Below are 25,153 nucleotides of genomic sequence, written 5' to 3'. Positions count from 1 at the left end.
CTGAGAAGGATTAAAAAAATGACGATAAACACATACAACCGGATTTGCACAAACTTTGGCGACAAGACGACAAACAAAAGACAATAGATGAGGTTACAAGCAATGGTTAACAATAGCAACATTTTAAGTAACACAACCGTGAGTTCTTGCAACAGCATTCGCTACCTCCATTTATCGCAAACAATTTGCAGCAGAGGCAAAACTTTTGGAAGAAGATATTTGAAAACTATTTTGAGATTTTTCGAGTATCTTTTTTGCCTGACATAAGACACCTCTTGCAGTTGTTTCATTTTTGGTATCTCTTAATCCAGCCTTTTTTTCAAAATTTGATATTGTAAATAGATATTTATTCTGAATATCAAACATTTTAAGTCAAGTGTTGTTCAAACACGAAAATGCAAGGAAAGCAAAATATTCTGGGAATATTAAAGGGCAATATTTCTTCGAGAAATAAAAAAATAAAAAACCCTTCCAAAGCTCGATTCAGTTCTTCAACGGCTTCTGAATGGTATCATTTTTGTATCTGTCCGCAAAAGATATCAGTTGGTCTAAATTGGTCTCACAAAAAAGTAGGGCTCGTATAAATTTCCTAACCACCATACCAATTCATGGAGCGTTGGATAAAAAACGATGGTTTATAGTTTTCAATTGTGACCCAAAGTGAACCCAAGTAATGTTGCAGGTGCTGATATTGTGTGCGAGAATTCCTGACTTTGATTTTAGGTGCAACCTGGACTGCAGTGACTTCCCAAATGATTGCATCAGTGAGAATCTGTTCATGAGTATTGCGGATGCCATGGTCTCTACTGGACTCAGAGATGCAGGTACCAGATAGATCTGTTCGGAACCCCGGTGCCAGGTCTTAAACATGACTTGAAATTTAATGTCTGGTCAGGGCCACCCTTTTCCAGACATTAAAAACACAGTCTAAACCGACCTTTATGGCAAACGCCTGTTAAATATTTTGTGGTAGTTTCTTCAGTCCGTCGCAATAAATCAGCGTCTTTTAACGTCATAATTTTCATGGCTTAGCTTGATTGTGTTTATAGAGATGTGTTTATAGAGAATTGTGAGATTGTGTTTATAGACCCAAGTGCTGTATATTATCAATTAATAATTTACATCATTCATTTTGAAACATCTACCTGAGATTAACTACGATAACTTTCAATAGTTTTTGCTAAATTAAATTTTCAGCTAAAAATGGATGAAATGGGAAGTCCGCACCCTTACCTAACTCTAACGAGTCAGAGTCCAATTCAGGTCACATTTTCCACTGAATTTGTCTGATTCAGAGCTAATTCAGTGACTCATTCTGAATTATCTTCTAATTCAGAAGAATACTTGAAATTTACTCTGAATTTTGCCCTGATGAAGAGAAATTCAGAAATCACTTCACAGTTGGTTCTGAAATCATTCTGAACCAGTACTAAAATTCTCTGAAATTGTTCTGAATCATGGTACTGATTGTCACTGAGCCTTAGGTACGGGTATTGGCTAATTTGAAACGTTGTCTGCCAAACAGCACACAAATTAAGCAAACAAATTACCATTTTCCTGTGATCCGGCGTCCTGAGCCCTTGCATATATTTAACTCTGCTCAATTCTTATCACAGATTTTTGTTTCAAAAAAGAGAAAAGATTGGACAGAATACAGACATGAAGTTCTGCGTCTTGCATCAATTTGTGTGGATTCCTAAACTTTCTGTTTTACTAACAGGAGTCCTATCTTGGACGGAGACAACGTTGCACTTGACGGTTGTTATAGGGTACGAGTACGTCTCAATAGACGACTGCTGGATGAGCAAAAACAGGACAGATGATGGCAAACTGCAGCCGGACCCAACACGCTTCCCGAGTGGTATCAAGGCATTAGCCAAATACATGCACGATCGGGGTCTCAAGCTAGGTGACTACATTTGAATGATTTTCTTCACCAGCATTAAATAAGCAAAATTTGAGCTGCGGGTAAAGATGCAAAACCAATAGCTATAAATTGAAAATGTGCTAGGCTTATCCCTCTTTAAATATTTTGACGCTTACTTACTTATTGTATTGTTTGACCGTCAACTGAAAAACTCAGAGATGCGATAAAGTTATTTTTAAATTGACAGTTTATAATAGACATTTATGAACGTTCTCTAGAGGCGCGTCTAATAAGCTTATTCAGTTTGTTTAGGTGACATTTTTTTTGAAAAAAAAATACATAAAACTGTTTTAGGTATCTACGAGGATTTTGGAACGTACACGTGCATGGGGTACCCTGGAAGTGAGGGCCACGAAGAAGTGGATGCAAATACATTTGCAGAGTGGGAAGTTGACATGCTGAAGTTCGATGGGTGCTATTCAAGTGACTCACAGAAAGAGTATGGTCAGTATTATACTGAGTGGATTTTATGCGAGGCAGGATTTTTTCTTCAGGCTTTATTGACTGAAGACTGTTCTATTTAAGATTTTTTGAAAATTAAACAGCAAACAATTTGCCTCAAATATTTTCCGACAAAAGCGATAAAAAGAAATATTAGTTTTTATGAAGTGATAATATGAAATATGTGAACAATATGACAATGTGAACATCATTATCTTTAATTTATTGTTTCGACCCACTTTAGAGGGGGAGGAACTATATACTCAAATGGGTTTTTTCTTTTTTTGTTCAGTCAATTTTGGCCGATCGATATATTCATCTTATGGGGTTGAGAGTGGTATCAAAATAAAGTGCGTCCAGCGTAGAATATATAATTAAAATATTATGTTGAATTTTAGTTTTTTCCACGGGATATCAAGGCTTACATTTTCGTGAACAATTGATTGATTTTCATTAAATTTGTCAACGCTTTTCGTATTTTTACGCAATTTTTTGCCAATTTTGCTTTAAAAATATGTTAAAAGTGTAAACAATAGTGTTTTAGTGTGGATTTTACCTCGAAAGATGAAAGAGTGTGGTTGAACAATTTAATCCAAATTTTTGGCTAAAAGTATTCGCAAAATTTTTCTAAATTTGCCTTTTTTATCAAAAAAAGTACGAAGTAAGCTTGTAGTTCAAAATGTTCGAATCTGTTCATATTATTTAAATTTAGTTCGTATTATTTAAATTCGCTAACTCCAAAGAGCGATAGTTTTACTCTCACTGCCTTTAAGAGTATTTTTGATATAAAAAAAGCTTTTTTTATAAAATAAGGCGACAGTTATTCAAAAATGCATCAAATAATTCTGATCGATCGACTTCTTCTGTTCTATCAAATTATCCACATCCAAATTATTCGAAACAATTACGAGTTACTAATAGACGAAATGCAATAGCAAAGCCATGTTTGGTCTAACCCTTGTTATTTGCAGTTCAAAAAAATTCCGTGTATAATCGCAATTTTTGCTCTTTTTATGTTAATTACAGAGCAAAACAGTTTAAATCAAGACTTACTAACGACATGTCCAGCTGTCTTTCTATGGAGTTTGAACAAATCTATCTAGTTTTTTAGTAGAAAGCATCTGGTCGTTTTGACTTTTATAAATACTTGTTATCGAAAAAAACAATGGATTACTAAACTGAACCATTTTTCTTTTTTTGATCAATTAGTTGATGATGACCGGTAAAAACAATTTGCCTCGTCTTGCTAAGGGACTAAATTTGACATTTTTTGCGGGTTTTGTATTTTAAGTCATGGTTTTTCATCTTTGACAAATTTTTATTGACTTTTCCGTCTTCAAAGTTTTTTATGGTCTTGGCACATTTATGAAAAGTCCAATTTGCGTCATTGATGTTCACAAAATTTCTAAAGGAACATACAAGCTCCTCAGTGAAAACTTTATCCTTTTACCGTTTTTTTATTATTTAGTTTTTTGGTTTATTTCGATCTATATATTTGTCTTTGTTCTGTATTTTTGTCTTTATTTGTCATTTTCTGCAGTCGATTTAAAAATTCTTGATAATGGCTTGTTTTTACGGCTTTGTTTGGATGAAAGAGGAACTTATTCAGTAATTTCAGTTCGCTGCCAAAACTTTTAACGAATTCCTTGAAAATTTAAACGTTTTCACTAAATATAGACACCTTTCGCTGTTCTCGTTCTGTTTGTCCATTTGTTGCCAAATCTCACTAATTACAGGTCAGATACCACAACACTGGTGCTGATGACAAACACAATTGAACATATTTAATGTATTTAGTATATTGTTCATTGTTTTAACGGTTTTTCGTAGACATTTAATTTAATTTTTATCTGTCTGTATTTTTCGTTCTTTTCGTAGACATCTGACATTTTCTGAGTGAAAACAGATCTCAATTGATTTTTTCGGAGAAATTAACGAACCTAATTACAGATTTCAGTTAACAGCTAATTTTTTATGACTTGAAATTAATTTTTTCCGAACGATACAGTTGTGTTGTTTCACTCTGCAATTTTTGATTCTTAATTTTCTCTACTTTATACCCACTCTCCTTATTCAGGGCCCCATATCACTTTATTGGTTATCCAAGAAGACGCAATTGCCTATAGCTTGAATTTTACGGAGTAGGTTATAGTTTTAACGGTCTCGACACGACTTTCTAGCAAAACTTAAATGCTTTCTGTCACTTTTTAACGTTTATTTTTGTTGTAGACGTACAACATATTCTGAATAATGACAAGTTTTAATGTTTTTATGTGGAGTTTGGGAAAATAAAAATCTTTTCCGAGACTTCGGTTTATATTTAATGATTTGTATTATTTGAAATTAATTTTTTCAAAACATATGAACCTATTTTTTTTTTACGTCACCCTTCATCTTCATTTTTGTCTGCTTGTTGCCAAATCTCATTAAAGAGTGATGCCATTTTTTTCAAGTGAGTTTTTCTCATTTAATATTTTAGATTAGGTATTAATTGACGCTATTTCAACTTTGCTATTTTGTTTTTTTTTAAACAGACATTGAGTTTTGAATGTAAATAAAATTTGTTGTTATGATTTAATTTTGTTGTTTGTCTTGTCTCGGATTCTTAATAATGGCACGTCATATCGGCCCACTAAAGTGGCATTATTTATTTCACTGAGTGAATTGAGTTGGAAGCATTTTTTGTATTCATAATACAATTATTTTGATAAATAGTTGAGTTCTGTATAGCTTTCTATCTGTTCCTTAATTCATAGATAATTAAACCAAAATTGTGGATGAGTGAGGTCGAAACATTTTATGCGAACTCACATGATTCGCATGAGCCGAGCCTCCGTGTTTGCTTTAACATTGCAAATTCTACTTGAGATATTTGTAATTACTTTTTAAGTGTTTATAAAATTCTATAGTCAAAACTTTATCGAATACAAGACTTTTGCAGAAAATTTAATGTCCAATAATTACTTGAGAGATTAAAAATAACTCTTTCTGAACGAAAAGCAACCTCTTTCTGCGAACTAATGAATTTCCGTCACTAATGTTTTCATTTTTTACAGTATTTTAATTGAAGATAACTGAAATTTACATCTACAAGACACCGAGCTTAAAATTAATTTTTTTCCTACAAAAAAGGTTAAATCTTGGTTTCAATATTTTCCCAATAAGGTTTCAGCTACAGCTCAGTATGTGTTAAGACCAGTGAGTGGTTGCTAAACAAGTGTTCGGAGTCAAAGCACTAAAACTATTTGTCATTAAATCGTGACTCTCATGGTTCGGATCGACTAGCAGGTGGTTGTCAGTAAAGAAGTTATATGAGGTTCGAAATGCATTTTTCCAAATCTTAAGTTGTTTTAACAATGGAAAATTTCTGAAGATTCGTCCAAAATTTGCAGAGCTGACATTTTGCTACTAACTTAAGTTTTTGAGCTTGCAACTTTTTACGCCAGTTTTCTGCAATATATTTTGATTGGATTTTACTATAAGTATTTTACTATGACTAACGGTGACTCGGCTATTGCATGTGTTAAAAGGCTACATCAACATGGGTAAATACTTGAACGCCACTGGACGTCCCATTCTGTACGCATGCAGTTGGCCTGCGTACATTTCGAACCCGAATTACACGGTGATAGCAGAGTACTGCAACCAGTGGAGGAATCAAGACGACATACAAGACTCATTCGACAACAGTGTCCTCCACATCATACAAGAATATGTTCAGAACCAGGTCAGGTACTTTACTTGCTATACCGCTTTTTAGGCACGCAAAACCTTATTGCGTACCCATTTAAATTGCGTGTTTAAGAGACTGCTTGCTCATTATCATCTACTCATGTGTAGGCTTGTGAAAAAATCTGACAGCTCGAAGTTTTTATATATCGTAAGATTTGATATCACAGGTATCCAATGAAGAATTCTGCAGAAAAATGTTTTATTTTAAAGACAGTAGTTTTAATAGAGACAAAACGTTGATAGAATGTTTGCAAAAATCTTGTTTTTTGATACCCGTGCACAGACGTTGCAAGTTCGTACTTATCTTAATGGTTTCATATTAAGTGCCATGCCAAGATCTTGGCAACATTACCATGTTTTAGTATGTTTTTCATCAAGTATTTGTTCACTCTGTATAATAAAACCCGCTTTTAAAAGCAGAAAATGAAAATTAACGAGTTACAGACTAAGAACTACCTATGAGCGAGTCAGAAAGGATCCAGAAGCTTGAACAAGCTAAAATCTGATTATAAGTCCGTGTTGTCTGGATTTGTCTGGCCACATATTCAATTGGTATCTAAAATCTGATCATGAGTGATTTCGAACGGAGCACCTTGACCTTGGCAAAGATTAAAAAGGGAAACTTTCCAGAGTAAAACAGCAACTTGTCAAAAAAAATTCAAATAAATTAATTGTTAGACCACTAGTGAATTCTACCCACGGTCTTTTCATACATACCCAATATCGGTCGACCAATAAACTAGCCAATTAGATTCCATTATCTGTGTGAACTCGGCAATTATAATGTTCTTATAGGACGAATACGCACAGTTCAATGGACCAGGGCAATTTAACGATCCCGATGAGTTGATCATAGGCGACGGAGGACTATCCATTGGACAGCAGAGGATCCAGATGTCCATCTGGTGCATGTGGAGTGCTCCTCTCCTGATCTCCTCTGATCTCAGGTACGCAAATGTTTCCTTAAAGTAGTCTAAAAATAATTTGCAGATTTTAAACTCTCGTGGTCTTTTAGTTTTAGTTTAGCAAACATTTGAGAGTGTATTGTGTTATTTTTGGATCTAAATTTGTTCAAAAAATAGGTATTAAATTTGGCATGCAACCCAGGCTTAACACAAGCGCTATTTCATCACAAAAGTGTTCTAATATAATAATTAAGTGCTAAAACAAGTTTGAATCAAGTCTATTGTTTTTCATTATGTCAAGTCAAAGTTCAGAGTAACAATTCGAATACGAAGAGTAAAATAAATCAAATTAAAATTAGATATTCGTTTCATGAGATACTTTTATTTCGTACTTTTTGTTCACTCTGTTAGCAATCCTCGTTCTTAACACTTGAATTTTTTCAGTTTTGAATTTTTTTTATTTTAATCACGCATTAATTTTTGTTAAACTTCCAGAAAGCAAAAAGTCAGAAAATCTCATTATAGCCACAATTTGCGGTCTTAAATGCAAAGGTAACATAAATTCGAGTGACCAAGTTTTCTTAGAGTCGGACTAGAAAAACCTTTTCATCCACACTTTTCGCCCATTGTTAACGATGAATAGGTTAAAGCAAGAAAGCATGTAAATACTGTTGAATTAGGCAGGAATTATATCGTGATTGATATGAAGAGCAGTTGTCTGCGAGGAAACAGTTGGTTGTTGCTTTGATAGATCAATATCCAACGATTCTCTGCAGATTCTACTGAATCGATTTCTTATTGGAATGGACAAAGACCCCCTTGGAGACTTCGCTAAGCAGGTGTATTCAAACAACAACAAACAGGAGCAGATATCTGTGAAGACGCTGACTCCACTCAACCCATCCTTGTCTTTTACTCAAGGTATGTGCAAGATTTCAGTTGCTGTTTGATATGAAATTTTTGTCAAAATCTTAACGTCATCTGAGATTTTGTTTTAAGCAAAGATAAGCCGAAAATTCACTCTCACATTCATTCACAGATGGCAACGTAGAACCACAATGATCCGCTTCAAAATTCAATTTTTCGGAAATATGTATAAAGATGAAAGCATTCACATTGAAGTCTAAATTTTATATAGAAAAATAGGCCAAAGTCGGAAATGGAAAAATAGGCCAAAATCAATATCAGTAGTAAGATAATAGGGTACTAAGATAGGGGGTTATCCTTCGAATTAATACGTGTGATAATAGGGGGTTATCCTTGGCGGCGCTACATGTAAAACAACGGCCGTGCGTGATACATGTAAATTGGCATGTAGGTTGATTTGGGTGGAAAAGCCTGGCTAGAGTCATTTTTGAGTGAGCGTTCATAAAATCATATGGCTACAATTGCTACAGTTGATTTGAAGAGTATTCACGAAACTTATAAGGAAATCGAAAAAGAATATTCACAATACGGTGAACGGTTTCTATACTTTTTAGCTACTTGTCTTCATTTGGATCCTGAGATTGATTTCGATATAGCTTTGAAACTACGACCTTATGGTGGTTTGATTGGCATCGACAATTCAGCCCTCGACAAATATTTTAAATCGTTCAAAATTTTGAGACTGCATGGGATACTTCACGACGCTTCCGGTTTTGTATATGAATATAGTGAAAAGGGTCCAGGCTATTCCTACGTATTACCTTGTTCAGTCACAAATGAGTACCTTGGTCATGTGACTGGAATTGCTTTTTGTTTATACGTAAAATCCTTCAAAAATAGTTTATTCAATTTGCTGGAATGTTGAAATCTGGAGCAGTTGTTCTTGATTTTGAAGGCTTTAGAAGTAAAAAATCTGGATTTATAATAAAAAGAATTTGCGGTATCTAACAAAAATTACAACGATACAATTTCGTTTTTACCTCCAAACTCATTTAACATACTTTCTTCGAGTGAGCAAAGATCTTTCCTGTGGGTAACTAAATTTCTTCATGGTCTCTCGTGGGAGACAGGAGAGTACCCTTATCATTATTTGCAACAGATTTTTCAAAGTATAGTTCTTCGATTTCCCTTTTCTGATTTTTACGCAAAAGGATTAAAGGATTAGATGCAGAGGATTAGAGTAAATCCAAAAAGATTAGAGTAAATTACATGCATTGAGTTGCCCAAAACCACAAAGAAGCAAGCATTGTGCCAATAAGAAGGCAAAACTCTTTTACCAGTGGCTGACGAATGAATCGTCGGTTGGAGAAACCAACTCCGTCTCTACTTCAAGTGAATTTGTCTCCAAATTTGACAGTTTACAGTTGCATAACGCCTGAAAATCAGTTAACGGTTACTCTTATCAAGGAAGAAAAAATTGACACAAGAGGGCAAACAGTTTTGAGAAAACAGCAGATCGTGTGTGCTGGTGCTGAAATAGAAGCTTTCATGAAGTATCTTTCTCTACTGGAGTACTTTCAATTGTACCATGTCTTTACAAGAGAAAATTAAAAGGTTGAAACTAACCCCTTTACCTACGCCCAAGCGTGCAGTGCCAATTCTGATGTCTCTGGACGATGAGACTCTTCCCAATGAAATCAAGCAGCTGATCAACGAGAACAATGTAGAGTCAATTGTTTTTAGAGATGAACAAGATTCGATGAATGCAAACTATACAATCACTTACAAACAAGGAGACAACGACTCTGGATATGTTTTGTATGAATTTTTTATTGTTGAATAATTTTGTAACATTCTTGAAAAGCAATTCATTTTTTGAATAATTTTGTTTCAAAATGAGTCAAACCGAAGATCAACTAGATTCGGGCGGAGGCATAACTGACATGGTTTTTGACGCTGACCACCAAGAAAGACGATCTTGGAGGTTTTGCAATTCGAGATTGCCTCGATCAGAGGTTGTATACTTTACACAAATCTTAATAATAATTTTTCTTATAACTGTGTCTCTCGCCAAGTTGGTTTTTTTCAGTCTCGACTGTGAAGAATCCACATTTTGGTTTTCACTTCTCTCTTGCAAAGTTGGATACGCTCTTCCAAATCCAAAGTTATGAATAAAATTATTTCCACCTCTGACCGGTTGTTCATGGCTGTTTGCGGGCCATCTTGTTGCGGGAAAACTGAGCTCATTTTCAAAATATTATTAGTTGGCACTTTTTTCCCAGAATTTCAAACGATTTATTATTTTTATCAGCATGATCAGCCAAAATTCCAATCGTTAGAGAAGAAACTGAACATACATTTTAAAAAATTCTCTAATTTTGAACTCATTTCAGAGTTAGACAACTGCCTCCTTGTGTTCGATGACTCATGTGAAGAAATTTTTAATGACAAAGAATTTTCAAAATTAGCAACCGCAGGGCGACACAGAAACATCAGTGTAATTTATGTTCAACACAATTTGTTCCAGCAAAGCAGATGGTCCAGATTAATTGATCTAAACACAACACATATCACATTGTTTAAATCACCACGTGACACACAACAGATTACTTTTATTGGTAGACAGTTGAATAACTCTCAATTTTTAAAAGAAAGCTATGAGCTGGCAACTAAAGAGCCGTTTGGTCATTTATTAATTGATTTGGATCCCAAAACATCAGACGTCTTGCGCTACTGTTCAAATATTGTTCTTCCAGGACCATCAATTTTTTATCTGCCATCAGCTAAAGCCGTTATTACAAGTTTAAGCGATGAGAGAGAAAGAAGTCTGTATGCTGGGGCGTCTGCTAAACATATCGGATACAAATCTAAAAGAGAAGATAGAGAGAGCTCCAAATCATTTCATTAAGTTCCTTTGCGAATGTTTGCTCAACATTGTCAATGGTAATGTTCCAATACGAAAAAGTTTTTTGCAAGGTTATGAAAAATTATTCGGAAAACTATTGTCTAGACAAACAAGTTTGAAAGAAAAGAGGCAACTTTTTGCTAGAGAAACAGATTTGGTCAAAACTGTTGGTTTCGCTTGTTATCGTTATTTGACAAAATCGTAATGCACACCGAAGAATTCATTTTATTTCCAAAACGAATTTTTGCTTCACATCAACCGGTAAAAAAAGAAGTTTTGGACAATCCCCTTTATAAACAGAAAACTGCACAGCTGTCTCTTTTGCAAAGAAACCAGTCGAACTCAATGGGAAAACCAGAGAAAGCAGTTGAACCAGTTGAGACTGCAGACAAAATGATTGAAACAGCAGAAGAGGAAAAAACAGAACCCATGAGCGAAGACAGCGAGATTGAACTAGTAGTGAAAAAACAAAAAAGCAAAGGTTTCGACTCCATTTTGTTAGAGCTAGATTTTATGAATAAAAACCAAATCAAAAGATCAAAAATCATACTTGACTTGATTAACCAATCTGAAACAGTAACTGTAGAGTCGAACGACGTTCTTCACGTAAATAAAGAAAGACTGGGCATTAAAGCTTCAACATTTCTGTACAATCTGCAGCAACCAGCTAAAAAAATTGACATTGAAAAATACTCCAAAATTTTAATTGCTCTTAATATCTCACCTCATCTTGTTGCAAATACACATGCCAAGCAAATCTTGGAAGCCTCGTCTGAAAGTGAACAAGAGTTTTTCCCAAGTAGAGAACAACCCAGTCGGCAAGAGCTCTTCTCTAGTAGAGAACAACACAGTGGCTCGGAACCAACCCAAAAAAGATATAAAGAAGAACCGGACCAGACGACAGACAGAGAAGAGACCAGTCAGAAGATGTGGTCTTTCTTTTCCTGAAGAAAAAAAATTGGATCAGTTTTATTTAAAAGGACCAGCATCGTATGGAAGCATAAAGTGGTTACAGACGCAAAGCAAGCTCCCTCTAGGTAAACTTCAGTCCTATTTGGAGACCAAGCCGTCTTTCACAAAGTAACGTTCAATTCAATTAAAATTTCCCAGGCTTAATGTTTTTGTAAAAGACATCAATGAAAATTGGTCTCTGGATTTGGCACACGTTGATAAACTGGCAAAGTATAGCCGCAATATAAAGTATCTTCTAGTAGCGGTTGATTGTTTGTCAAGATATTTACGAGTGGAACCAATAAAAACAAAGTATGCAATCGAAGCAGCTGAAGCATTCAAAAAGATCATCAAAAACAAACAGCCCGAAAAAGTAGGTTGACGATGGTACAGAATTTCTTGGAGCATTCAAACAATTGTGTACCAAACGTGGAATTCATTTATATAGTACCTTTAGCGAAAAAAAGTCAGCTTTTGCAGAGAGGAACATTAGATCTCTCAAAAAGATAATTCATTGGTATCTTGAAGAAAAGTGGACCTATAGCTACATTGACCAGTTAGACCAATTTGTGAAAACAATCAATTCAAGAGTCGATCGAACAACAAAAATTGCTCCTAACAAAGTTACAAAAACGGATGTGCCACGACTAGTGTCATTGGCAGCACAAACAAGCTCAACTCAGAAGCCCAAGTTTTACATTGGAGAATTTGTGAGAGTAGTTAAAAAAGATAAAGCATTCAGGAAAAGTTATATGCAATCATTTACAGACGAAGTCTTTGAAATAACAGGAATACCGATATTAAACCCACCAACTTACACCTTAGCCGACGCAGACAAGGAACCAATTCAAGGAAAATTTTACCAACCAGAATTACAACTTGTCAGGCTCCCTCTTGTTTAAAATGTCCAACAATTGGTTTGAAGACGAGTTTACAGTTCACGTTGTTTCATCAGCTTCAATGGAAATATTTGATTCGAATACATTTGCATCATTTCGGATTTTTTTCAATGACGAAATTCAACTTGCGGGTGATTGGAGAGTGGCGCTAAGTGAAATCATATTCCCAACAAAAATAGAAAACATAGTAAACGGAAATCTAATTGCGTACAACTTAAAAGACTTTGAAGATTCCAAAAAGATTTCTTCGGGAGCCAATGTTATTTCTAGACCTTATAGTGGACAGCAATTTAGTTTTATGCCAGGAACCTTTGATACAGTGGCTCAACTTCTTGCTACAATTAAGCGCAAAATTGGCCTGCCCCATTTTTCATTCAGAGAGTTGAAGAGCTCTGGGAAATATGAAATTTTGTTTGGCAAGTATGAGGGAATTACGTTTCCAAGCGAAGAAATTCCAAGCATTATTGGATTTAAGGGTATTCCTGACGGTAATGGAATACACTTTGGGTACAAAATTGATTCCCAATGCGAACAGGTTTATGAAAAGTGATGATACGAAAGCTTATTATGGGGAGTTCCCAGCTGACCTTTGTGCTGGAAAACATCTAATTTTCATCTACACCAACATAATTGAAAACCAATACGTCGGTGACACTAAGGCTCCTCTTTTGCGAGTCATTGATTCAAAACAACGTCTGAAAAACGGTAGTGTTTGTGAGCTTGAAGCCACTCATCGGATAGTTTTTACAAATTTAGACTATAAGAAGCTCCTAACCAACACAATTCAATCGATTTCAATTGAACTGAGAACGGAAACAGGACAATTAGTTCTCTTTTCGGGAACTGGAAAAGTTATTCTAACACTACAATTCAAAAAATTTTCCCCTTAAAATGGATTCTTATTATGCCAATCAAGCAACGTCTTTGCCTCACTTCTCTGGACATTATCGTCAAAGAAGAAGTGGTTTTGGAGCTCTAGCTGAAGGCATTGGGCGTGTTGCGCTACATTTAGCACGTCGTTTTTTATTTTGCCTACAGCGAAGCGTATCGGGAAAGAGCTATTGAAACAAAGTGTTCCAGAGATTTTGGATGTAGTCGGAAGCAAAATTTCTCCTAAACAGGCGTTTAAAAATACAATCTCAAAAACTGTCAAAAAACAGACAGGAGGATCTCGCCGAAATATTTTACGTCGGAGGAATTCAATACGAGTCAAGCCACAGAGAGCAATCAACAAACGCAAAAAAATCATTTCAACGCCTAGAGCTCCAAAAAGAAGTCGGTCAGATTTTTTTTGCCAGAGTGAACCATGATCGCTAATTTGTTACCATCAGAGGCAACTCACAGTTCTTTGGATTTGTTCGAAAAATTTTCTCTCTTAGTAACTTTCGATGGTAGTTTTTGTCAAAAGTTGGACCCAGTCTACAGTCCAAATGGACCCATGTTAGAATTTGAAGTCGCCGGTGACCGAAATAATTTTATTGACTTACAGAACATTTTCTTGGAAGTGAAATGTAAAATTGTCCAGCTATCAGATGCTCCTTATTTTTGCAATAATGTTTTACATTCACTCTTCTCTGACTGTACAGTGTCTGCTAATGGACTAAAAATTTCAAACGCTAACGGAAACTAGGCTCATAAAAGTTTTATTGAAACAGAATTTTCACATAACAAAGATGCAAAAAACACCTGGTTGGCATGTCAGGGCTATTCCTACGAAGAAAATCCAGGAGCGCTGTCAACTGAAGAAGTGAATAGAAGGAAAGCCTTAGTGAGGCAATCGGCTGAGTGCACATTTTACGGTAAAGTTGCAGTTGACTTTTTCACTTGTGACAGACATTTGCTAAGTGGTGTGACACTTTGCATTGCATTTAGACGGTCAATAGATGATTTAGTTATAATGTCTGACGATGCAGCCAAGCACTACAAAGTAAAAATTGTCGAAGCTAATTTGTATGTGCGCAAGATGACAATGAACGATGATATCGTATCGGCTATAGAAAAAACTTTGTTAACAAGTCCAGCTTCGTATCCCTACTTGGAGACTCTCACAAAAACATTTCTGGCATCAACGGGTCTCCACAGTTGGAAACAAGAAGATATTTTTGCCAGAGAACCGATTCGTAGACTAGCAATTTGTCTGAACACTAACGAAGCGTTTCTTGGTAACAACAGACAAAATCCATTTAATATCCGCAAATTCGACCTTGAGCAGATTTATATTTACCGAAACGGTTTACTTGTGGCAGACAGTCCAATATCAACAAGTGATGACAAACGTCTCTACTTTAATACAATATCGGATTTAGCTTACATCGACAATGGTCATGGAATAAGTTTGACATAATACACGAACCATTTCATAATGGTTTTTGATTTGATCAGCACCCAACAAGCATCCCATGATTTTATTCATCCCGAGCTTACAAATTCGTCAATTTCTATTGAGTTGAAATGTTCTGCGGCCCTACCGAACAATATAGAGATTTTCATTATTGGCGAAAAAGCGAGCACAATTTTTGTTGATAGTTCAAGAAGAGTATCAAAGAATCACGTTCTGACAAATTAATGATGGATGAAGATGATATTAATGATTTAATCCAAGGCTGCAAAACTCCTAAATACAATTTTCATGGCGTGTTTGCGGCCAAAAACTTTCCGGAAAAAATGAACAGAAACAGCTTCCTTATTGTTAATGCAGCAACTGCTGAAAACATTGGCACCCACTGGTTACTTTTATGCAGAAAGAACAATCAACTTCTGTTTGCCGATCCCCTTGGTCGGCCCATTTCATCGTACAAACACCTATATCAAAGAATAATTTCTGTTGGCAACAATCACAATATCTATCAACTCTTGGAGAATCAACCAATTCAAAATGCAAACTCTAAACTTTGTGTACTGTTTTGTATTTATATTGCTCATTTTGTTTTCAATGCTCAAAAACTTGTAAATATTAGCGATAATGAATTGATTCGTTTTGCTTTTCATATGATGTTCTAACCTTACTAACTTGAAAAATTTGTTTTTTTCAAAACTTTACTTTTTCTTCATACACAAAGCGAACACTCACTAAATCAGAATCAATATTCAATTTTCCATATCCACTCAAAAAAATATCCATAATTTGACGAAAAGCACCAGAATGAGAACCATACAAAATTTTTTCAACTCTGCGTAAAGTTTCACTATTAACAAAATCAGTTTGAATTTGTTTTGATGGAGGCCGACAATTGTAGATAGTCTTTTGGGCAACTACTGGCATCTTGGCACTCGTTTTGGGATTGACATTTGTTTGTTTTACAGAGCTGCTTTTCGATAGATTGTTGTTGTTGTTGTTGTTGTTAGCAAAAGCTTGTAGTCGTTTGCGCACTGACTGTGAATCAGTTTTTTCTGCAGAACTGTTGAATTCGATTGCTAATTTAAGCTTTGAAAACACATCTCCATTTGTCTCCAAATTTGGTGCAGTCCAAAACAAGAACTTGAAAGCTGTATAAACACAAGGCAAGGAAAGCTTTGAAATCGTTACAATGTTTCGTTTTCAAAGTAGTTGTATCAATCAGAACGTGATAATGGCTACTTACTAAATTGCAAAATTCGGAATCAAAATGTGCACACACTGCATAACAATTTCCAATAGAAAAGGTAGGTTTCTCTTCCACTATGAGAAATTTGAACTTTTTCCGAAATTGTTTAAAGTAATTTGGAGAACGCTCAAACATCGCTTCAACCATCGTTGTTGACAACTTCTTTTTGAATTTTTGGTTTCTTCGCTGGTGGTGGTTTTGGCGATGACTGCTGATCAGCCACTGAGTTCTGTATTTTGCTAGCTCAACTGACCAAATTTTCAAACTCTCCAAGAGTTAAGGAAATTCTGTTCAAACTCGTAATCGTCTGTTGCTTTTTTGAACAATTTCAGAAATATATATGTCCCTGTCCTTTCATAGGTTTTCAGCGTTGCCCTGATTAAGCGCTTATCAGTTTTGGAAATATCGAAATAACAATCTCCAAACTCTGTGTCTTTAGTGGAAGTGAAAGGCATAGTGTTACTTTCAAGTGTTATAATGTGTAAAACTACAATTCAATGGGTACGGCAAGTTGGGATTAAACAAGTGTCGTCAAACTGCCTAATTAAATCCAAGTGATTTGTGAATACAGTCTCAAGTACGCCTATGGCGTACTTGAGTCTGTCTTTTGTTCCAATATTGTATAATTAACTTCAGCTGTGACCTTAGAGATAAGACAAAAAACATTTGTGACCCTAGGTGTGTACTTGAACCAGCAGTGCTGTGTACACTGTTTATTGGAATTATATGTGGACCATATGTTTTGGTTCTATAGAGAAAACAAATGTGACCCTGGGTGGGTTTTTGACGTCATTGAGGACTGTAGTGTACACTGTTTATTGAAATTATATGCGGGCCATATGTTTTATTTCTCTAGAGAGAACAGATGTGACCCTAGGTGTGTATTTGAACCAGCAGTGCAGTGTTCACTGTTTATTGGAATTGTCCATATGTTTATATCTTGGAACAGATGTGACCCTAGGTGTGTATTAAAATTGGAAACACATGTGAACCTACAGCAGTAGGGAAATTCTGATAAGATTAAACATGTACCAGTGTACAATGAAATGCTAATAATAAAATACGTTCTAGATAAGAATTGAGTTAGTACAAACTATAGACTGTATCAACACATGTATAATAACAAATGTTGAGCGTGTAAAAGAGCATATACACTACCAAAGTTAAAACCAATTATGACCCCAGACATAAACTGTTGAATTACACGTTGTACAATACAACTTTAGAACTAGGTATTCATTTTCTTTAAACCTTGCGTTCAGTGCACTTTGCTTTCTTTCAAGAGTTCGTTACCAGACAAACAATATTTTTCAACTGTTCTTTTATCAAATTGGTTTTGATTTCTTTCTCAAAATTTGTGCAAAAAATTATATCAGTTCAAATACTTGCTGAATCTGTTATTTCTTTCGAGCGAACATTGGTTTATCAGACAGTGTTCGAAAACATTGTTGTGCTGATTCAACAGAAGAGACAAGGTGATGTTTGGCAAAATTACCAGCACTGTTTGATACCTAAGCTTTTCATTATCGCAATTGCTTCTTTACCAGAGAAGGCAGAACCAGCAGAATGCAGACTTATTACATCAGGGGGACATTTACCTCCAAAAGATTTGCCAACATTTCAACATTTTGACATGGAGTCATTACCTAACGACGTTAAACGAATTTTGTTTCGTTCCGATTGCGACTGTGTGCCTCTGTTTGAAAACCAGTTAGGGGCTTATCAAGCTTGCGAAAACTTAGCTGACATGTGGGGCATAAAGCCATCACCTTGCTCCCCAGAAAATCAATCGCAATTGGATTCAGCCAGCTTGCCAGTAACACCAGCAGTTGATCCGAGTCCCAGTTTGACGCCAACATCTAGTCCATCTTTCTTTGCGGGAATTCACAAAAACAATTCTAACGCTCTGCTCAGTGAAAACCAGTTTGATACAGCGTTACTTTCAGCTACAGAATTTCAAACACCAGAACCAGCACGTGTTTTTGGCGTTACAGACACTCCAAATATTTGAAATGCACCAAAGAAACGGCTACCTGAGAATTCTTTAATGGACTTGTTTGAGTGACTTGAAAAACTTTGATGAATCACCACAAACCTCTTTTATATAATGAGTTACTAACTTGATTTTGTTTCAATAAAGTGTGATTTCAACTTTTTGAAAGCTGAATTCAACTTTTGATATTTGTTTTTGTAGTTTGAAAATTTCTGAGCTAAAGAAATTAAAATTTCGCAACTGATCAAGTTCGAACATGTTCAGAAAGGATTTTCATTATGACGTAAACATTCGTTTCCTAACAAACACTCAATTATTGCAACTACTATGACGTGGTGTGTGAATTATATCCATAAATACACTTCTCAATCTACAAAATTTTAGCTAACATTAAATATTAAACATAAAATTTAAGAGATATAGCCATATGTTAGAGTAAGCGGTATTGACGCTAATTACATGCAAACTCCATACCACAGCTGTAGCATGGATTGGTTTCCAATTTCAATTCATAAATTGAAGAAATTTTCAAAAATTGAAAAATAATCAAAGAAAAATTTTGAAAAAATGCATTTCGGACGTCAATTTTTAATACTTAATTCAGTAGATGCGCTCTCCAGCTTACACATGAATGATCTCCCATTTGTTACTTGGGAATCAATTGAAAGAAAAAGAGCATGTTTGTTAAAAAAAAACAAAAAAAAATATATTTTTTGACACATGACCTCTGACCTTTGACCCCAAAAAAGACGGTTCCAAAAAATACTTGGGATGAAACTGATTGCTCAGTAAGCCTCAGCATACTCTGAAGTACAAAACATCTCATCACACTCGTCAAATTTTACTCATCCGTTACGGAGATAATTAACCCCTAATTAGCGACTAATTAAGGGTTAATTAACCTAATTACTAATTACTAGAAAAAAAATTTGAAATTTTTGCAACGGTTTTGTAATCACTGCTTGATGCCTGACATTATTGCTCATAAGCATCATCATCAAAAAATGGCTCCTTCACCGATTTTCAAAACATCTGGCAATCAATGTCACATTAACATCTGGCATTAGTTAGCGTATGAAGTACCCTAAGGAAAGATGTTAGATCGGCTCTCTTCACATTTTTGGACTTGATGGGTCCTCAGTGCACATTTATAACAGCTGTCATCAAAAAAGGCCTCAGAAAAAAGACACATGTTTATGTCAAGTAATTGTCATGTAATTGTTATTTAATGACTTGATTGACAGAAGAATAAACTTTTTTTCTGTTTATTTTTGAGCAATTTTTTTATATGGGTCCTATGTTTTTCGGCACGGGGAGCATTTTTGCTCATCACACTTAAGAACGTAGGACAACTCTAACCACCCGTAATTGAAAATGCATAAAATAGCGCATTTTATTACAATTTTAAAAATTATCATGTTTTTCCAGCTTCTCCAAAAACGTTTTTGAAAAAAAAATGATCAGCAATACTCTGTAGGGTTCCTTATGGTGATATATTTTGGCATAAGATCGCAATGGAGAGTTGAAAACACATCTTTTTTCTCTCATAACTAACAAAATTTCGAAATAAAGGTAACCGCCAAAACCGACCAATCAGATTGCAGCATTTTGAAATTTTGAATTTCGCGCACAGAAATTACTTTCGTGCTTCAGTTTTGGTGAGCTTAGTCATTTCCGAGTTATTTACTTGTTATCAAAGTTCTGTTAGAATTTGAAATTCATCAAAACTATTAGAAATGGTCTATTCATGCAACTTCTGTTCCGCTACGTTTAGCACTCGTGGGAACCGTTCAAGACATCAACATAAATTCATCCAGACGATGTTGGCCTTCCTGTTTACAACTGCTCCCTATGTGTGTTCAATTCGCGGAAACTGTCTCAATTGGAACAGCATATGCGAACTTGCCACTCGAAGTTTACAAACTGCTGCCGATCGTGCTTCATGGGATTCAATGATGCGCACTTGTTTGCGCAGCATATAAACTCCCTTCACTCGCTGCCCGTATTTGGACCTGAATACAAACAGAAAGAGGCTACAACGGAGACAGCCTTCAACGGTGTGTTACAAACTTATGAAATTGTCAATAACACAGCTGACAGAGATCTTGAGAGCTTCATGCTCAATCAAAGATCTGCAATTGCAACGCTTATTGAGCAAAGGCTGAACCAAGGACCACAGAAAGTAGACTTTGCGGTAAAAGTACGGTTATTGAAGCTGCATCAAGATGAAAACGCAACCGAAACGGAGGAGCGCATTGAAATTTATGCCAACTCTCTCATGACGCCCATTTACGTAGAGGGTCTCACAAACGAGTTGTACTGGAGCATGGTGGAGAAAATGATGGCTGTCTTGTCTACGTTTGCTTCATCTGGAAGTGGTTGGGTTGTTGAAAAAATAATCAAACTTGACATCAAATTTGCCCGCTACCGACCAATTCGTGGCTCATCCTATCTTGTCTTACCCCATAAGCTCGCAAACTGTCGCGGATTACTCAATATTCGAAATCACGACGATGCCAATTGTTTCAACTATTGCTTCGTGGCAGCGTATCATGCGCATCATGGAATCAGTCTTGATAGAGATGACAGGAACTATCATATTGACAAAACATCCCCAGCAACATATCAGCAAGAGAACATTCACCAACCTGTAGGCGAATTTGAAATGCCAATAGGATTTGAGCAAATGAAAGCCTTTGAAACCCTCAATGATGTGGCAATCAACGTCTTTGGTTACGATAAAGGACAACTTTACCCTCTACGAGTCTCCTCTTTTGAATCAGATTTTGTTATGGATCTTTTACTTCTTTATGATGCCGACATTTATCACTATGTTCTCATTACTGACCTTGTGAAAGTCGTTTGTAAAGTTAGAGACCTGAAACTCAGATTTGGTTATCGCATTTGTCGTAATTGTTTCTGGTTGTGTCGTGATGGACTGGAAAGCTATAATATTCATACTGAAAATTGTTATCTAAATGCCCCTGCAGTTATTCAAATGCCATCACCAGATAAAAATGAATACAAGTTCTCAAATTTTTCAGCTACGTGGTTTGTTCCTCTGGTCAATTATTTTGACTTTGAATCTTTTCTCCTACCCGTCGCTGGATGTGATGCAGCAACTGACCAATCATCAACACGCGTGATTGAAACGCACGAGCCATGTGGATTTATTTTGGCAGTTGTTGATCATCACTCGAATGTTCCCTATTTTCATCATGTGGACAGCTCAGAAGATTGTATGGGCAACTTTGTCGAATGCTGCATTCGTTAGCTAGGGACATACATGAACGCAAAAAACAGTTTCCTTTCTACAACGGAAATCGGAGAAACTTGGACAAAAAGAGCGCTACACACTGTTGGATATGCGAAGAACCATTTGACAGCGAACTTGACCCCGAAGAGAGCATAGATTTAGACCATTGTCATTTTAGTGGCCAATTCTTGGGCTGGGCACACGAAAAGTGTAATCGAGCGAGACGATATGTTAATTTTACGCCTGTGGTCGGTCATAACATACAAAACTATGACTTACATCATATTTGTCTTGCTCTGAACAACTGTGAGTCTACCACAACAATAAAAATCATTCCGTCAAGAGATGAGAAATACATATCAATGACATTCGGAGTTCTGATTGATACTATTACAACTCAAGAAGGAAGAACACAAAAAATTTACGAGTATTTAAGATTCATCGGTTCTTACAAAATGATGAACAGTTCGCTGGAGAAACTTGTAGAAATTTCGCCTGACACACAATTCGATATCATGAAAGCAATGTTCCCCTCGGTTTCCGAATCAAACGCACACTTACTCAAACAAAAAGGATATTATCCTTATTCTTTTGTATGTGATCGTACAAAGTTTTCTGAGCAATCTCTACCACCCATCTCAGAATGGCGCAATACATTAGAAGGCGGAAAATTGGCTGTAAGTGAAGAAAATTTAGGTCATGCTAACCAAATGTGGAAGTTATTGGGGTGCAAAACTTTACAAGACTATCATGACGCATACCTTAAACTGGACTGCGCATTATGAGCTTGTGTATGTGAGTTTCACCGTGAACTTAGCTTTCGAACATACAAACTCGACTGCATGCATTTCTACACTCTCCCCAATATGGCAAAAGAAGCGTCACTAAAGATATGCAGGGCAAACATTGAGCTGATGACAGAACGAGAACATTTGGACTTGATTGAACCGGCAATACGAAGAGGAGCAACATCTGTTTACGAGGAGCGTCATTTTGTTGCAAATAATAAGTATTTATCGGATTACCGGCCCTCTGAGGCAAATAATCTCTATGGAGGTGTCATGCAAATGGACATGCTACCAGTGGGGGAATTCGCCTTCAACGTAGAAATTACCCTTAACGAAATCCTCAATACCCCTAACGACGCTTCAGTTGGTTATTTTCTTGAAGTAGACTTAAATTACCCTGTCCACTTACACGATGACCACCGAGACTTTCCCCTTCGCCCTACCAAAGAAATTGTTCAAGATGATTGGTTGGGCGAATATCAACTTGAGCTAAAAGAACAACACAGATTTTCCAGCTCGAATGTTAAAAAGTTGCTTCAAACGCTAATCGACAAAAAGAACTATGTATTGCATTACAAACTGCTCAAATTATACGTTAGTCTTGGATTAATTGTTGCCAAAGTACACCGTGTCCTAAAGTTCAAACAAGCAAATTGGTTAGCACCCTATATAACAATCAACAGTAATGAACGTCCAGCCGCCAGCAATAAATTCGAAGAGAACTTTTATAAGCTCATGAACAATGCAGTATATGGTAAGAATTGCGAATCGAAACGCAGACGAAGTAAGCTTACCCTTGCACGAGATGCTGATCAAGTTCTGAGTTCCATTTCAAAGTTTGAGTTTGATCGGTTCATGATATTCGGAGATAATCTGGCCGCATTGTCCTTCCGCGCTAGAAAGATTTATTGGAATACCCCAACAATAATTGGAGCAACTATACTTGATCTGGCCAAGTATCAAATGTACAGTTTCCAATACTTCACAATGCGCGCTCACTTTGATTGTCGTTTGTTATATAGTGACACGGATAGTTTACTATATAAAATCCGGAGTACAGACTTTTATGAGGAATTAGCAAGAAAGTCCGCTTCAGTTGTTAGTGAATTCGATTTCTCCAATTATCCGAATGATCACTATTTATACAGTACGGAAAATAAACGGGTAGTCCTCAAGTTTAAGGACGAATTTGCAGGAGATTTTATTACGGAGTTTGTGTGTTTAAAGCCGAAACTATACTCAATACTCTCAAAAAGTAAGTATTCTTTGTCTTTTCTAATGCATGTTAGTTCTATCTTTAAATTACAAAAGTTGTTAGTAGGCTCCTGAATGGTATTAGTTTTATTATTATATACATCGGGGTTAGTAAACATATAAAGACTTGATTAAAGGCTTTTTTCTCTTTAGGTTGTCGAAAACTTTCGGCTAAAGGAGTAACAAAGGCCGCTCAACAACGTCTCCGGCATGATGATTTCTTGAGCACACTGACGACAGGGAACGTGTTTTGCACTGAAAACACACGAATAATGTCCGATCATCATGTATTGGAAACTGTTACTACCAACAAAATATGCCTTTCAGCATTCGACAACAAAAGGTTTATTCTACCCTGCGGAACAAAAACTCTACCCTTTGCTTATTATGAGACCGTTGATTGTGGTGTGGATGAAATTGATTGGGGTAGTGATGATATTCAGTGGGATAATGACAGTTACTCAAACTTACTTCTCAGCTCTAGTCCAGAATGGGATAATGACTTTGTAGTGTCCCAAACTTCCTCAACAGCCGCTCTTTCAGTGCCAGACTCCACCACCAGCTCTTGGGAGACTCCCGACCCAGAATTAGTAGTAACTGAGCAGATAACCGAATCTGATATTGATACTGACGATATTGCAGATATTGACGCCAGTTCCAGTGAAAGCTCCTCACCTGACAACCCCTCCATAAACTTTGAAGCTGAAGAAGCAAGCAGCAGCGAAGAAGAACCAGCACGCAAAATAAGACGGCGCTAATGCCAATTTAATTGCATGCAATTTTGGTGAAACTGCGTGTAGTAATACACAGTGTAAATATTTAATTTGTTTGGAGTGTTTAGTTTGGTTTCAATTCAATCTTTTCCTACAAATCTAACAAACCGGAGAAAGGCGCAAAGGGAAAGGAATAAAAGCGGAAGAAAGCTAGTTTACATGTATCACGCACGGCCGTTGTTTTACATGTAGCGCCGCCAAGGATAACCCCCTATTATCACACGTATTATTTCGAAGGATAACCCCCCCTATCTTAGTACCCTATTATCTTACTACTAATATCATACTGGGCACGTCTAATTGCAAGTCAAATATCGGTACTGATTCATAGGTATGATAATTTCACTTTTTACAATTAGCAGCCTAAATGCAAGTCATCACATGCAAGCAGAAATGCAAGTCTTCGCTAAAAGTTGCAAACTGTAACGGCTGCTCTCCTATCAAAAACAAAAACTTTACACCGCCCAGATCGTTTCAGCGGTCCCAAAATTGTACAGATATTACCTTTTTGCAGTTAACTTTTGTGAACTGAGTTATCGGCTATATTGTATCTACTGTTGCATTAATTGCTGCTCATTTATTCCCCATAAATAGTCGTTCAATTTGCAGTTCAACAATTTTTTTCGCAAAGAATTTAAGATAATTCCAAGTTTAAACAATAAATCGTTGCTTGAGTTTTTGTTAATAAATCAAGTTATTAACCGAATTTAAGAATTCCCATTCCACAAATTGTAACCCGATAACTTGGCTATACGTATGCGAACTTTTAGTCTGCTACAGTAAATAAGCAGTTGTTAGAGGGGAGATCTTAAAAGAAGCGATTACAATAATATGAGTAATAATAATCATAATTATAATAACAATATTAATAATAATAA

General features: G+C 36.0%; 1 protein-coding gene and 1 pseudogene across 1 annotated transcript in view; one reads left to right on the top strand and one right to left on the bottom strand.

Moving 5' to 3' along the window:
- LOC142342488 (uncharacterized) overlaps nucleotides 1–25,153 on the bottom strand; it is a 371,331-nt pseudogene that overhangs the window by 137,036 nt on the left and 209,142 nt on the right.
- The window catches only part of LOC142342470 (alpha-N-acetylgalactosaminidase-like), a 35,254-nt gene that overhangs the window by 3,387 nt on the left and 6,714 nt on the right, over nucleotides 1–25,153 (top strand). Inside the window, exons 2-7 of the mRNA XM_075393811.1 lie at nucleotides 724–824; nucleotides 1,769–1,909; nucleotides 2,222–2,371; nucleotides 5,899–6,095; nucleotides 6,896–7,047; nucleotides 7,757–7,926. Coding sequence (XP_075249926.1) covers nucleotides 724–824; nucleotides 1,769–1,909; nucleotides 2,222–2,371; nucleotides 5,899–6,095; nucleotides 6,896–7,047; nucleotides 7,757–7,926 — 911 coding nt within the window. The remainder of the gene's footprint in view (nucleotides 1–723; nucleotides 825–1,768; nucleotides 1,910–2,221; nucleotides 2,372–5,898; nucleotides 6,096–6,895; nucleotides 7,048–7,756; nucleotides 7,927–25,153) is intronic.

Source organism: Convolutriloba macropyga, chromosome 1 (assembly GCF_964194025.1).
Source record: "Convolutriloba macropyga chromosome 1, txConMacr16.3, whole genome shotgun sequence".
NCBI classification, from domain to species: domain Eukaryota; kingdom Metazoa; phylum Xenacoelomorpha; order Acoela; family Convolutidae; genus Convolutriloba; species Convolutriloba macropyga.
This window is presented reverse-complemented; position numbering and strand designations above follow the sequence as displayed.